Source organism: Mycothermus thermophilus (genome assembly GCF_041956435.1).
Source record: "Mycothermus thermophilus strain CBS 625.91 unplaced genomic scaffold VTJ04scaffold_3, whole genome shotgun sequence".
NCBI classification, from domain to species: Eukaryota; Fungi; Ascomycota; class Sordariomycetes; order Sordariales; family Chaetomiaceae; genus Mycothermus; species Mycothermus thermophilus.
The window spans coordinates 2563128-2577735 of NW_027191429.1; the positions used below are offsets into that span (position 1 = coordinate 2563128).

Consider the following 14608-nt stretch of genomic DNA (forward strand, 5'->3'; position numbering starts at 1 on the left):
ACGACATCATCTTAACGTCGACGGGGAAATGGCGGTGGTGATGACGATGAGACGGAATACAAGTAGGTATCCTTCTTAACATGCGAACACATACAGAGATACTCCAAATCAACCATCCATCCATGCCATGCTTGGTTGTGATTATCTACATCTCCCTTGACGACGCCTCAAGCGATACGTTGAGGTACTAGTCGTTCTCTCAATACTCTCGTCAGCCATAGATCCTAATTAGGTATCGACAGACAGTCATGATCCTCACCATCCTCGCCCTCCTCCACCAGCAGGAGCAGCACCACCAGCACCACCATTTTCACCATCACCACCGCCGCGGCCACGTCGGGGTCTCCTCTCCTTTTCCTCCTCCTCCTCCTCCTCCCGTGCTGGAGGGCAGGCAGGAGCAGGGACAGCGCCCACTGCCACTGCATGATGATGTCACCCTTCACCTCCGCCGCCGACGACGACGAGGAGGAGGACATAATGGGAACAACAACAATCGTCCCCGCTATCCCTGCGAAGAAAACCAACGCAACAGCAGCAGCAACAGCAGCGGTTTCGAAGAGGAGGATGTTTGGTCCGCCGTCGACGATGACGAAACGACACTAGTCGAGACGGTGCTCGGTGATGAGCAGGACGAGGAAAATGAAGAGGGAATGAGTTCGGAGTGGTACGATACCGTGACTGTGAGGATCAACGGCGGTGGGGTTTCTTACGGGCATGGGCAACCGTTTGCCTCTTCATACTCCTATCCCTATTCCTATCCAGCGACTGCTGCTGGGTTGAATCGCCGGCGGTGGTGGTGGGATAGTCGGACTCGCACGCGCGGGTTTGAAGGAGGAGTAGGAGGAGGAGGGGCATGGGAGGGGCTGATGAGGAGGGTGAGGCTTGCTGAGGGGTTGAGGGCTTTGGGGGGTGGGTAAGTCAGCTCTATGAGTAGTCTGTCGTTATCTTGTCTTTTTGTCTTGTCTTGTCGTTTTGTCTGTTCGATAGTGTACGTAGATAGGTAACCAGGTTGTTGATGACACTGGGTTTGCGTGCTGACAGGTTTTCTTATCTAGATATAGGCAACGACGACGGCTTTAACCCACGCCGTCACCTATTATTATCACCAGCATCCCCTGGAGCTCTGACGCTTTTCCATCACGCTAGAAGAAACCAGTAACCCCCGAGAGAATGATACCCAGCCCGAGTGCTCACCACTGCCTGCCCGCCTGTCTCCTGGATCTGCCACCTCATCATCAGAGACACAGACAACCATGGCCAAAGCAAACGCATCACAACAAAGCTCACCTCGGCGGATTGCTATTCGGTAAGATTGGCCGCATGGACAGTCAACGTTTCGAGTATTTATTAGGTAGTTGCTTCTGCCTCGGTTGAGAAGATTCTTTGTGGGTAGGGGGTTGTGGCATGATTCAAGGGAGCCGGAGTACGGAGTATACAGGGACACAATCATGTACTGAGAAGGTTCGAATGGATAGTATTGTATCTGCTATAGTATACATCTTAGGTATGTGAGTATTTGGTTGGGGGGTATATCAATAAACAAGAAAGGAATGTACATGGTATGGGGTATCATGCTGTCTGTCCTCCTATCATCCTCCTCCCTGATCGTCATCATCATCATCGTTGTCGGGTATATCATTAACGAAAGAATCCCCTTCCCTAATCCTCCCTCCCAAAAGCCCGTTCCCATCCCCGATTGCTCGCCACGTCTCAGACATTATCATAAGCTCACTAGGAGGACAAGTAGGTAAGTAGGTAGGAAATCCAGCCCAACCAAACACACATCACAAAAAACGAACGACCTTCACTTTCCACATTAATACCCCGTCCTAAGCTCCCCTCACTCACTCAGTCAGCATCAAAGAAGCTCCCCGTCCTCTTCAACCCCTCCAAATCCACCAGCCCCATGCACAACCCATCCCACCTCCTCACCACCATGGCCCACAACCACCACACCCCACCCACCGCCGCGACAATAATCGCCCCAGACACCGCCGAGCCGATGCAAAACCCCCGGACGGCCCAGAGCGCGTCCAAGTAACCCCTGACATCCCCAAAATTCTTGGGCACCGCAATCGCAAACACCCCCGCGAACAGCGCCCTCCAGCAAGCCGCGCCGGCGGCCATGTCGGCCGTGTTCTGCGTCGCGGCGGCGAGGTTGGCCGAGGTGTAAGCCGTGCTGGCGCGGATCATCGGGGCGGCGGTGGACTCGAGCAGGGTGGCGCCGGCGGCGAGCAGGCCCAGCGCGAAGCTGAGCGCGGGGATGTTGACGCCCGTGTTGTTGGGGTCCAGGACCGCCATCATCTCCGCTGGAGTAGAATCCGCGGTCAAAATCGGCAGGGCGTTGGTCAGGTGCAGGCCGAACACCAATGTCCCGATGAACGTGAGCCCGGCGCCGGCGGCGAGGATGGAGGTGTGGAACCGTGGCGTGAAGCGCGCGGTGTTTTGCCAGTGCGGGAGGAGAGACGATGCGGCGACGACAGCGGTGGCGAGGAGGAAGGGAGCGAGGAACATGGCGCCGATGGTGCCCGGCATGAGGGCGAACGGGAGCGGGCGGAGGGCGAGAGAGAGGGAGGACGTGAGACCCCAGAGCGAGGAGGTCGGAAGGAGGGTCAAGATGGTGAGTAACGCCGTCGTTGGGGTGATGAATGCGCGCGGCGCTTGGAGGAGGATCGGCAGAGAAACAGGGCCGCGGTAGGCGTAGGGTTTGAGCTTGACGATGTAGTCGGTAATGGACTCGACAGAGAAGAGGCGGCGAGGGGTTGGCGGACCAGGTGCCTTGAACTGGCTGGCAGCGGTGGCGGGGGTTTGGGCGAAGGTGAGCTTGCGGTCGAAGGCGGTCTCGGGAATGCCGAGCGAGACGGCCGGGATGGCAACGAAGAAGAAGGAGCTGAGAACGGTGAACTGGAGCTCGAAACCGTCAGGTCCTTGGGAGGAGACGCCGCCGAGGAGAGGCGGGCCCCAGGTGGTCGCCACGGAGACGATGGAGTGGATGGCGATCCGCATATTGCGTTCATGTTCCTGGAGCTGTTAGCGGACTGGCTCAGTAACTTGAGAAAGGAGACTTACAAAGTAGGTGTCCTGAATCGACCCCAGGACAAGCGTATCAAAGGCGCCCCAGCCCAATCCCTGGAACACGCGAGCGGCCATGCACTCGGAGTAGCTGTGGGCGACATTGGTATTCCAAACGGTGCCAATAAACACTAACAAGAAGGAAGCGAGGTACAGCGGACGCTTGCCGCAGACTCGGGATGCCACGAGGCAGATTAAACCGGTGAAGAAAGAAAGGATAAGCGGAACGCCGGTCAAGGCGGCAATGTCTTTGTAAGGACGGTTGTAGAGTTGGGCGAGCTCCGCGTTGACGGTCATCAATGCCGTCTTGGCCACACCCGTCATGGAGACGATTAAAAGGAGAGACCAGAAGTGAAGTTCTTTGCGCCATGTCGGCCAGTTCTATGCCGTGTTAGCTTCAGAAATGACTTTTTGATCAGAACCCAACTCACCAGCGGATCATCAGGGTCGTCACTCGGCTGGGGGACCAGCTCAACGCGGCCAAACTTCCCCTGCGCATACTTGATGGGCCTCCTCGACTGCAGCGAAGTCCAGGATAGCCTCTTGGTAGACCCGGCGAGTCGTATTGGGATCATGCCAGACGTTTGGGTGGTCGCGGTATTGGGCCGAGTCGGGGTGTTGGCGGCGCCAGTTCGTGTGGTAGTGGCCGTGGCAGGTCGTGTTGGCGGGTTCATGTTCAGAGGCTGTGGGCTTCGGAACGACGGGGCTAGGGTTGGTAGAGGTGGCTTCGGAGATGCTGCTGTCGATGGCCGTGAGGCTGCCGCTGTACCCGGCCTCGATGTTGCCGTCGATGGTCTCGAGGGCGTCGGTGGTAGCGGGCCTTTCGGAGGCTCGGTGGGAGCTGGAAGAATGCTCGCCGGGAGGGCTGGCGGGAGGGCCGTGAGCTTCGCAGCCTCGGGTGGTAATGGCGGAAGGTCTTTTGGAGGTACCGGCGGCGGAACATCCAGATCATCATCACCATCCTGCCCTCCTCCTATCCTCTCCGTCCCCAACCCCCCATAGTCCTTTCGTCCTTGCTCTGACCCCATAGTTGCCGTCTCGTATAAGGATCGGATACACACACCTCGACTCACAGAGGAGATGTGGTTCGGCCAAGGAATGTCATGTGTCGTCGCTGTCCTGCAGTCGAGACGTGTGGTCGGGTGAGTTTGGTTGGGCCGGAGGACGGTCAACGGCAAAGGAGGAGGGTGGGATGGAAGAGAAACACGAGGATGGGTAGTACAGGTATACTACCAGAGTCTGACATCGGGCTACTAACTCGAGCAGGGTAGGGCTGGACAAGGCGACAACCGGTGGGGAGGGTGTGTCACAGAGTCACTCGACGAGGGGGTGTTCATCCTCCCGGCCTCCCCTCCCCTGCATACCACGCCGTCACGACGTCAACATCGGCTCCAAGATGCCCCACGACAGAAAAGAAACGGGCATAGAGGATCGACGTGGACAGCCTGGGCATGGCATCCGGGAATCGGAGTGCTGACGGGGTGCTGACATGTTGAGCTGGCCATGGCGAAGAGCGTCTGTGTGTGATCACGTTCTCGCGTGCAGTCAGTCAATGCGTGCTCTGGCGTTGAGGTCGAGGACGCCACCGGCAGACCCTGGCTCTCCGGTTGTCTCGTCGTCCAGAATCATGGAAGCCGACGTTGCACTAGGGTCCGATCTGGGAAGACGTGGGGCAAGTGATCACTGGACTGAAACAAACTTGACGAAGCCATTCTTCACTTGTTCGAGGTGTGTGCTTGGATTAAGCTTTATTTTTAAGAAAAAAAAGCCATATGACGACGCAGCAAATAAACTTTTTGGAGTATCTTAGGCGGACAATTCATGTCCAAACTCGACAATCAATTCCTCCTGGACAGCAAGTCTCGAGGTTGAAGTTGTGGAAGTGGAGGAGTGAGGTTGGGAAAGCTGGGAAAGCCAAGAGCCCCTGGTGGGTCCGATGGGGACGCAGGGGAAGGTGGGAAAAGTGGGTACAGACAGGGGGAGCTTAAACGGCTCCTGCCGAACGGACCCACAACTCTGCTCTCCGCCCACTCAGCTTCGGAGCTGTCAGCCTCAACCACAACTGCACGGCAACCACTACCGCGAAAGTGCGTGCACCTGTCGCCTGCGCCTGCAGCAATCACCTCTGGCAGGCGCACTACGCACTACGCACGCGATCCGATGGGATTACCTGATGGAAACATGGAAACCGCGAGAAAATTTGAGCGCGTCTTCACCGCTGAATTTTCTAAGTTTTCCTTTTCTTTTCTCGTGTCTGGACGCGTCCCGGCAACATCTCGCAGCATTTCACAGCCTCCCCCAGCCACAAGCCACACTGCATCTCGCCAATCTTGCAAACCCTTGCATCCTCCCTTCCACGGCTCGGTGCTTTCCGTGCTCTCAACTTCAGACGAAAAGTCACAAGTCAAGAAAAACAAGAAAAAATGGCATCATGGAGCACTCGGCCTTCTTCCTGAACCGTCGACGCCTTGTCTCAGACCGCCAAATCGAGCTTGCTCTCCACGACGTGTACTGAGTAGGCGCCCACCCGAAACATCCAGGAGGAGGCCCTTGCGTCCCCCGCTCCATCACCGATGGAACTCTACGTAACCGTCGTCACTCGACGTCACATTGGACTCTTTTTTCCACTCTTCGCCTGTTTTCACCGTGTTTTAGAAGCAAACAATTATTTTCTCTTCTTCCAGAGTAGCGTGACGCTCCACTTCGGCATTTGCTCCCGTTACCTCAACGGTGGCTGGTGTTGATGTCGACCGTCCATCGGGCGGCTCACCACGGAGATAACCTCTCTGGCCCGTTTCAACTCTTGTTTCTCCTCGCCCCTCTCTCAACCCGGAATTTCCCTCCAACCAAGTCTCGGGGAATAATGCCTCGGCAAACCCATGAAGCGCATCGCACACTCGCTGAAGCCCGGGTCAAGAGCCAATCTTGGGGCGATCACGCACCGCTGCAGCCGGCACCGCACATCGCCGCATAAACTCGCGCTAGCCTGACCCAGCACAGAGAGAGAGCTTTTTCTTGGATTTTTGTGTGTGCTACCCGGAACGTTGAACCGCATCGTCATATTGCTGTCAATCAGTCAATCATGTTTTCTCGGTAGGCTTCCGAGGTCTGGTTCACCCGGTAATGGTCACGTCCTGCCGTCCGTCTTCCCGCCGTCTGCCGTCTGGTAGCTGTCTGCCGCTCTCTGCCGTCGTGATCGCCGGCTTAAGTGCCAAAAATATGCTATGATCCAGGATTTCGTACGATAATCGCCCGTGCCGTGACAGTGTTTGTTTCGCTGACCGTCTCGAGCTGTGAGTCGTCGAAAATCTTACACACAAAATTGGGCGGCCTGAGGTGTGACGTAGTACACTCCAGTGAACGGTTGCCATCGACTGACAAGAAAGTACATGATCACCACCACAGCTCATAGCTTTTATTTCTATTGGAGATTGTGTGCTATTCTCGTCTGCTGGAGCTATTCATAGACCGGCCTGGACGTGCGCCACAGGTTACACTTGACAAAGCCGAGCAGCATCACAAGACATAGACCGGGGATATGACGGGACAAGCTCCACATGTGAACCTTGAATGGCTTGCGTACGCAGGGTCTATCTCAATAATTAATTACCTTGTGAAATCCGTAGCCATAATCAAGCCTCACAACATCCTTGACCTCATTATCCTGGCGATGGAACGGACATCCCCCTTATCAGGAGAGTCCCGAACTCCTCAACACGCCGAAGCAGACATAGGAGATGTCTGTTGAACTGATGACATACAACCGCTCAGGCTCTTCTTCACTTGCTGTATATCCTACCATTTCAAAGCAATAAAAATATCGATAAGAACTACATTATATTCGTTTACTTCGGGGCATACGTACGTTAAGATGGTCCGGCATTTAGCTATTGTTTTGTGTTAAGGAGAGGACGATATGACTAAATGTTTTTCCATGATAGCCAGAAAAGTGTTGGCTGAACCTTGGAAAATGCGTGTCACTCAATACTGAGCGATATGTAATGAGGGAGCACTACTGTTCAAATAACTTGGCTTTTTCTCTAATGGTATCTAAAGCTATGTTTGTCCAGCTGACGTCGCCCTCTGGACACTCCTCAACGCCGGTAAATCATCTGACACGGGTCCAAACGAAAGACTGCGACCCGTCCGGATTAACAACCAGGCGTTCAAGACTACCCAACGCGACCTCCTAGAATGGCTTACCATAAACCCCAACCTACCCAAATGATCGAGAAGGTGTATTATCCCAAGAACCACGCCACACTGGACGTTCAACGACACGTCCTCCCCGAGCTGGCCGGCCTTAACACACCTGCCGCGAGGTCCTACTGGCCAAGGGAGTCGCCGCGACGTCGCCCTCAAGACGTCGTCTGCGGGGCTTCATGTCAAGGCTCTACTTCCATCCTGCGCCGGCATTCTCGGGCTGTCACAGCCCCTGGCCGGGTGCCTCGCGCCGGAGCTTTCTGTCACGGTTGGTGGACACCAGACTTCTTTAAGAACTGTTTACGCTGCTAGACTGGTTCGGTGTAATTCAACTTGGGTGGGGTGCTGTGGTGTCTTGCCAAACCGTCTTGCTCGACTGGCGGGTAAAGTTTGAAGAATAAAACAACACTTCTCGGAGGAATGCTAGTGGATTTTGAGGTGACTGCTGGATAGGACTGGACCTGCTTTGTATAACCCCGTGAGCTTTTGGCCGGGGCTTCTTCAAGACCTTTGCTTATTGATAAGACAGTTTGTATCGGACTCGGTGGCGTATATCGCGCTCCCTTACGTTGTTTTGGAGATGGGCGAGGTCTGGACGAGTGTTGCGTCTAAGGTGAGTGTCCAGCTTGAAAGGGGACGCTGCGATAACGATCGAGGAATATAGATATTACAGCGTTCATTGCGAATTGGGCTCAGGGTTGTAAAAGGGTATTAGTAAAATGGTTTTCGATAGTGGACGGACAGTCTCAGAACAGGTCAGATCGGCTGTCGGCTTGTTTCTGTTGATGTTGGATATATATACTCCCTGATATGGTATATACTAGGTCGAAACCTCGTCAGGCATTATATCCCTATTATCACACCCCCGAAGTATGGGCCGGCTCGCGAACTTCTCCGGCACAACATCCTCCCTGCCGTATCACCGGCGCCCAGTTCATAGAGCACGCCACGCATATAAGACAGCGGTCGCCGACTTGGGCCTCTTGTTCCTCCTCGGGGACGACCAGAACATCCATTCCGGAGACTTGGGGGCGTGTGAGGCTGAACGACCCAGTCTGGCGCCGCCGAAACATGAAGCCCGAAAAGTGTTCGTCAGTAACGTGCTCCATCAGCGACGTTGAGTTGGACGAGATCAACTCTACATGATCTTCGACACTCAAGCCTAAGACAAGTCCGCCTGACCGGGACAGCGTCGACGAGCACCGCGTCGATGAGCATCGTGTCACCGGATTCCAGACTATGGCGCCAAAGGGACGAAGGATTCGAGTTCCTCGCGGCCCAGCTCCTGATGTGCAACGGCCTAACATCACCAGCGGAGTACGAGGGCTTCAACATTTGTCCGCCGGAACCAGAGACGCAGTGGGCGCAGGCTCCGTTGCCTGGATTCGCCGAGGCGTAGCAACCCGTGAAGTGAGTCGAGGATTCGCCGCAAGTCACGATCGAGATAGAGGCGAGCGGCGAGGGAGTGAAGAAGCTCCCAGCCGAGGTGGAAGCGTGGACCAGGAACAGCCGGGGTTGATGCAGAGATCCGCTTCCTCGGCGATGGCTGCGACGAAGCGCGGGCTAGCTGGCCCAGCAGTTTACACGGTCGGCGGGGTAGGGAGAGATGGGTGAAGGGTGTCGTGGCTGTGGCCGTGGGAGAATGAATTCTTGAGAAGTCATGTGGAGATGCTGATGAGTACAGCCGGGGAGGGGGGAGGGGGGTTCACCCGTCGGCGTGGTGTTCTTGAATATTTAATAGACAGAAGGTATCCGCGTACAGAAACCCATTTGTTGTAATCGCCCAGGGTTGGGAAGTAGAGCCGAGACAGCATAGTTTGTCGACCAGAGGCTGAGGAGAAGCTAGAGTTGGATAGATGTAGAATAACCAAGGTTATTCAGGTGATATTAAGCGAGTACAGACGTCCTAGCACTGTTGGGAAAGGAGGGTGTGAAGGGTGAGCCAAGCTCGGACAAGAGTGGGATGGAGCAGATGTACCTGGTTTCGTTACTGGCCGTTAAGATAGGTAATATACGTTGTTTGACCTACCTATGAAGGTGTTTTGACCATTGGTAAGTCGAGAAAGTGTCTGGCATATGGATATGAATCATGCTTATAACCCCTGATGCGGTCGGTGTTCAGAGTCCGCGGTGCCTGGGTCCAACTTCAGAGCCGAAACTAGCATGCTCTTTAACACCATACACTTCCAGGCTGACGAGTCAGTGGTCCCTCGGGGACATAACATGCATGGGAAAGGGCCATGTGAGCCAACAAGAGCCAGACCAGTCTGGGGCTGATCACGCAGATCTCAGACATTCAACCAAAACCATGACAGTCTATGAAAACCGAACGCTATACTACACCTCTATGACCCATTGACCTCTTCCACAATCACCCACTCGGTCAACCCGGTGTACTGCCCCAATCCTCCATCTATATCCACCAATGTCGTCCTACTCGACTCATCTTGGGGCGGACGGTACATCATCGCCTGCAGCACCACCTTCTCCTCCTCGTCGGGCACCTGGATACAAAACTCGGCGACCCACTCAAACCCGAGGAACTTGTACAGTTCGTAGCCCATGGGGCTCGCCATGACCGACATGTGGCGGAGGGCGTCGGTCCGCACGAGGTCCATGGCCCAGCGGCACAGGGCGGAGCCGTGGCCTCGCCGCTGGAACTCGGGCAGCGTGGCCAGGATCTGCAGGTGGATCTGCTCGGGCCCGTAGGGGCGGAAGAGGCGGTTGTACGCCCGGATCTGGCCCTTCCAGAAGGCCTCAAAGTGCGCGTGGTTGGCATCCCGTCGATGCTTACCCCCGCGCTCCTCCACTTCGGTCACGGCTAAATGATGGGCAAAGACAAGGCGTTAGTGAGTGTGCTTTGCGACTGCAAATCGCCTATTAAGGCGGTTTTAAAGTATGAAAAGACTTGCGATCCTGTGGCTTGTATCCCGGGCCATAGCGGCGTTTGTTCAGGTAGGATATGTCCCAGACGCCGAACGCCACCACCCCGGACGGGCCCCCCGGCTCGAGGCTATCCTCGACCACCATGACGACCCAATCATCGTACTTGGGGTCAAGAAAGTACTCGAACAGCATGCGCGTGTACTTGTAGTGGTCCTCGGGATACTCCTTGCGGTAGGGGAAGCGGTAGTCCCATTGGGGGTCCAGCGGCATGGCGTTGATGATAACATTGGTGACGGCGTCGACGTCCTCGGGAATGCCCAGGCGAGGTTTCATCATGGCGCGAGTTGCGTGTGTATGCCTGAGCTGCGTGTCGCCAACCGAGTGAGGCTGATGGGCTGAGCTTCAGGTTGGTTGCTCTTTTCGGGCGAGATAAGAGGCGGGGGAGTTAGGACTCTGCCTGGACTGCGAGGTGGCAAGTGAAACAACGAAAACAAACGACTGATGGATAGATGAGATGAGATGAGATGTAGATTGTAGGTTCCAGAGGTCAACAAAGGCAGAAGACCCGAGAAACAGCACAAGTACACGTACATGTACCTAGGTAGTCCGTCCCCTTAATCAGTCACCACAACGCCTTAAAGCCGACAAGCCCCTTATTATCTCTCCAAACCGGCAGACCGAGCAGGCCTCCAACTAGGCATGTCAAGACTGATCCGCTGACATCCATGACACGGCAATCTCTGAAACCGCCAGCAGCTCGCCGCAATTTCACGGCACGCAACACACATACTGAATTGAGCAAACAGGTCGTTCAACCTTTGTGTCCCCCGGGAGTCCTGGGTTGCACAAAGTCTAGACACAGGCGCACCAGCCGCGCGTCCTTCCGCTGGGTGATGCCCTGATCCGACGCTGGTGATGATCCAAGCCTTGATCCAAGAGCTGACAGTGCCGTGACCTGCCGCGGGAATGGCCCCATGCCGCCTTGGTGCGCCTGGGCTGCAGCTTGGCGTGGTAGCGCGTGCGGCTGGTGTCCCTCATCCGGGGCCCAGAGCTCGTGAGGCTGTCGGGCACCTTTCCCACGCCTTGGGTCTCCGGAAGGGAACTGAGAAAAGAACCCGGAAGCAAGAAAGATGGGGAAAAGAAATGGGGAACTCGCTCTTCACTTCCAGCGATCACAGCACGCTGCACTCTTTTCCCCAGATCCCCAGATCCCTAAATCCCCCCCTCCCCCCCCCCCCCCGGTGGTGCGCCTAGTTAGGTACAGCGCTATTCCCGACGAGGAACTGCGGCGGGTGAATCGGGCAGCGCAGAGCTGAGGGGGGACGAGATCGTGATTGGGCAAAAGGAAATGCGGCATTCGGGGGGTGTTTGCGGCGACCCCAAGGCGTCCCAAGGCGGCGGGTAAGGGAGGCACAAGACGTCGCACTCCCCATCCCGCATTCCTCCTTCAGTCCATCCCCTCCACCAAAGGGCCGACTTCTGATGTGCATGCGGATACGGGATACTACCGCTGTTTTGTGTCTCTCTTGTGTCGAATCCCGACCCGGTCCCTTGGAACCGGCGCCGAGTCAAGACCCGTCGCTGCGACTCTGACTTTAGCCTCCATTACGCCAATGGATATGATGGAGCACCCGGAGCACCCGGAGCACCCCGGCGGCCCAAGGCCCGACGCTACTACTGCGGCCGGCGCCTTTACCTTCGGAGACGCCAACTCAGTCGACTTCTGGGACTCGTTCAACACCAGCCTTGGCTACTTCCACTATCCTTCCGTCTTCGCCGCGTTTCCTCCAGCGGCATCTGAGGCGCCGGTTGGTCCCAGCATCATCGCGCGGAATCATGGCCTTGATCCGGCGTCCGGCCTGTCCCCGACCTGCGCATCGGCCCATCGCGCTGCTGCTGCTGCTGCTGCTGCTGCTGCTGCCGCCGGCACTCTGAGCCCCCATCCCTTCGCCAGCGGACACCAGCATCATCTATCCGTGCCGCGAGGGGTCCCCGCCAGTCATGCCGACTCGGCCACCGTCCTTTCGGACATCGCGGGTTTCTATGCAGCAGCAGCGGCAGCAGCGGCGTCAACCCCGCAGCATCGCGCTCCTGGTTGCGGTCAGCAGGCCGGCCTGTCGGCGCGACCGCCAAATTCCCGGCATGGAGCCCAACTGATCTGGACAGCCGTGCCCACGACCTCATGCCTACCGGTGGACCAGACCAGCTCCGCAGCCACGGCCAGTCTTGTAAGCCACGCGGGTTCCGTCCAGAGTCGTGGACAGGGCCAGGTCGTTGATCTCAACGCCTACACGCCCCTGAATCTAGTCAACACGGCGGGTTATGTCCATGTCCCCGCCACAGCCGCGCTCCCGGCGCCGCCGGCGGTACTTACTCCTACCCCCTATGTCCCGGCTGCGGTACCCGGTTTGGACTCCACTTCTTCCACCGCTTACCCAACCCAACCCCCGGCCAACATCAACACTGCCCCTACTGCTCCTCCTTTATCGTTCTCCACCCACGGCGGCTGTACAAGCTTGCCAAGAGCATGCGACCCGTCCTGGAGAACCTCCGATATCCAGATCAAAGAGGACCCCGCCGCCGCAGTCGGCCATGTTCAGCAGCAGCCGTCACCCTCACCCTCACCCTCGCCTCCCACCACCATCACGGCCGCCAGCAGCCCCAACGGGGCCGGGATCCGTCTCAAGACCCAAGAGTCGGAGGGATCGTCGTCCAAGCACCCGAGCCCAAGCCCTCTTGCTACGCCCAACCTGCAGATTGTCGAGTACAAGCCGGTGGCCGGCACTAAGCGGCGGGTCGTGGTGGAAGAGGAGGTTGCGCTGCAGCAACAGGGCATGTCGTCGCAGCCGCTGCGGCAGGTGCAGTTGCACGACGGCGAGGGCAAGGTGACGGGCACGCTGATCACGCTGGGGTCGCGGCAGAAGACGAGGTGCGTGTTTACCGAAGAAAAGAGGCGGCAGACAGCGCTGGCAAGGAAGGAAGGTGTGTGTAAACGGTGTAAGGGCTCAAAGAGAATGGTATGCGTTTTCTACCCCTTCTCCTTGATATGGTGTTTGTGAATGTTATAATAGACTAACACCTCGCCTTCTTACTCTTCCTCAGTGCGACCTCGCTCAACAACGCAGCCTCTACGTCAGCTGCACCCTCTGCGCTACCACCAGACTCTACAAAAACGCCCCGCGCAACCCTTGCTTCAAAGTCACTCTGCAAGACATCCTCTTCTTCCGCGCCGGGCCCGCCCCCAACGAACCCCTCCACACCCCGCGCAGCACCGTCTACCAGCTCAAGGACGTCACCGAGCCCAACGCCCCGGTCCGTACCCTGCGCCTGACTCAACACATCGGCACGCACGAACTCACCGTCTACGCCTCCGAGTTCACCCCCTTACCGGGCGACGTGGTGTCGTACAAGTGGACCGACCGCTCCGGCGCACAGCACGAGATCAAGATGCCGCATTTTTGTCTCACCAACATCGACAAGATCCACGCGCACTTCCGACAATACATCGCGCGCGCCAAGTGGTCGTACCTCGAGTCGCTGGTGCAGCGCGGGGACGACGAGCTGGCGTGGATGACGGTGTCCACCGCCATGGCGTACGCGCGGCAGAAGCCCGGGTCGCTGGTCGCCGACGCGCTGGATCTGTGGGCGATATCGCGCATGATCGAGATCCCCTGGCAGATGTGCGGTGAGGACACGCTTGGGGTGGAGAGGGTGAAGGATAAAGGGAGTCCGCACTTTGGCAAAATCCCGATCCCGCCGATCATGGATACGCAGCTGGATCAGGTGGTGATTCAGCGGATTTTGAAGCCGCTGAGGCAGAGCGTGGTGGATAAGTTTGAGCACATGATCACCCCGGCGAAGCCAGAGGCGTGGTGGGAGGTGTACTTGGCGTCGTTTGTGCTGCTGAATCATATCGAGAGGTTGGCGAGGCATTCGGTGGATCATGCGAGGACGCATACCATGAGGGTGAGTATTTCAGGCGACAATATGAACTCCTTTTGTCGTGTGGTGGTCAAGTTTTGGCGTGTTAATAAGGGGTTCGGGTTGGCTAACGCTATTTTCCCTTATAGACAAAGTACTCCAACACTCAGTTCCTCGAAGCCGTCTTCCACACGGCCAAATCCATCCTTGCCCGCTTCCACTTTGTCTGCAACGGCTCCGCGCCGCTGCGGCTCGACTGGACCTCGCCCAAGGCGGCTGCCATGGCCAAACTGGACCGCGAGCAGGTCGAGTTTATGAAACAGACCCAGGCCATGATTGCTGCGAAGGGTATGTTGTTACTCCCGAGCTTCTTTGACCCATTTTGTTTTCTTGGAACTTCAAACCTGACGTGTCTGGGGAACAGAAAAAGAAGTCCTCGCCCTCCGTTCCACACACAAGTACGAGAAAACCCTCTACTGGTGCGGACAGCTATTCACCGAGGACTTTGACGCGTCGCCGGCGCGCG

General features: G+C 56.8%; 7 protein-coding genes across 7 annotated transcripts in view; 5 read left to right on the forward strand and 2 right to left on the reverse strand.

Moving 5' to 3' along the window:
• Positions 1-248: 248 nt before the first annotated feature.
• On the forward strand, positions 249-917 carry VTJ04DRAFT_5054 (uncharacterized protein; the record flags this gene model as incomplete). Its single annotated transcript, XM_069363128.1, has 1 exon — positions 249-917. One exon carries the CDS (start codon positions 249-251, stop codon positions 915-917), a length of 669 nt encoding a protein of 222 aa, XP_069220005.1.
• Positions 918-1550: 633 nt separating this feature from the next.
• On the forward strand, positions 1551-1751 carry VTJ04DRAFT_5055 (uncharacterized protein; the record flags this gene model as incomplete). Its single annotated transcript, XM_069363129.1, has 1 exon — positions 1551-1751. One exon carries the CDS (start codon positions 1551-1553, stop codon positions 1749-1751), a length of 201 nt encoding a protein of 66 aa, XP_069220006.1.
• Positions 1752-1848: 97 nt separating this feature from the next.
• VTJ04DRAFT_5056 (uncharacterized protein) lies at positions 1849-4100 on the reverse strand (the record flags this gene model as incomplete). The annotated part of the gene is made up of 3 exons (XM_069363130.1): positions 1849-3021; positions 3070-3453; positions 3504-4100. The coding sequence occupies 3 exons, from the start codon at positions 4098-4100 to the stop codon at positions 1849-1851; spliced, it is 2154 nt and encodes a 717-aa protein (XP_069220007.1).
• Positions 4101-7266: 3166 nt separating this feature from the next.
• VTJ04DRAFT_5057 (uncharacterized protein) lies at positions 7267-7587 on the forward strand (the record flags this gene model as incomplete). The annotated part of the gene is made up of 1 exon (XM_069363131.1): positions 7267-7587. One exon carries the CDS (start codon positions 7267-7269, stop codon positions 7585-7587), a length of 321 nt encoding a protein of 106 aa, XP_069220008.1.
• A 560-nt stretch (positions 7588-8147) lies between these two features.
• VTJ04DRAFT_5058 (uncharacterized protein) lies at positions 8148-8674 on the forward strand (the record flags this gene model as incomplete). The annotated part of the gene is made up of 2 exons (XM_069363132.1): positions 8148-8310; positions 8466-8674. The coding sequence occupies 2 exons, from the start codon at positions 8148-8150 to the stop codon at positions 8672-8674; spliced, it is 372 nt and encodes a 123-aa protein (XP_069220009.1).
• A 946-nt stretch (positions 8675-9620) lies between these two features.
• On the reverse strand, positions 9621-10497 carry VTJ04DRAFT_5059 (uncharacterized protein; the record flags this gene model as incomplete). The annotated part of the gene is made up of 2 exons (XM_069363133.1): positions 9621-10096; positions 10188-10497. The coding sequence occupies 2 exons, from the start codon at positions 10495-10497 to the stop codon at positions 9621-9623; spliced, it is 786 nt and encodes a 261-aa protein (XP_069220010.1).
• A 1277-nt stretch (positions 10498-11774) lies between these two features.
• The window catches only part of VTJ04DRAFT_5060 (uncharacterized protein), a gene marked incomplete at both ends in the record, with an annotated part of 4601 nt that continues 1767 nt past the window's right edge, over positions 11775-14608 (forward strand). Inside the window, 4 exons of the mRNA XM_069363135.1 lie at positions 11775-13178; positions 13264-14127; positions 14232-14430; positions 14507-14601. Coding sequence (XP_069220011.1) covers positions 11775-13178; positions 13264-14127; positions 14232-14430; positions 14507-14601 — 2562 coding nt within the window. The remainder of the gene's footprint in view (positions 13179-13263; positions 14128-14231; positions 14431-14506; positions 14602-14608) is intronic.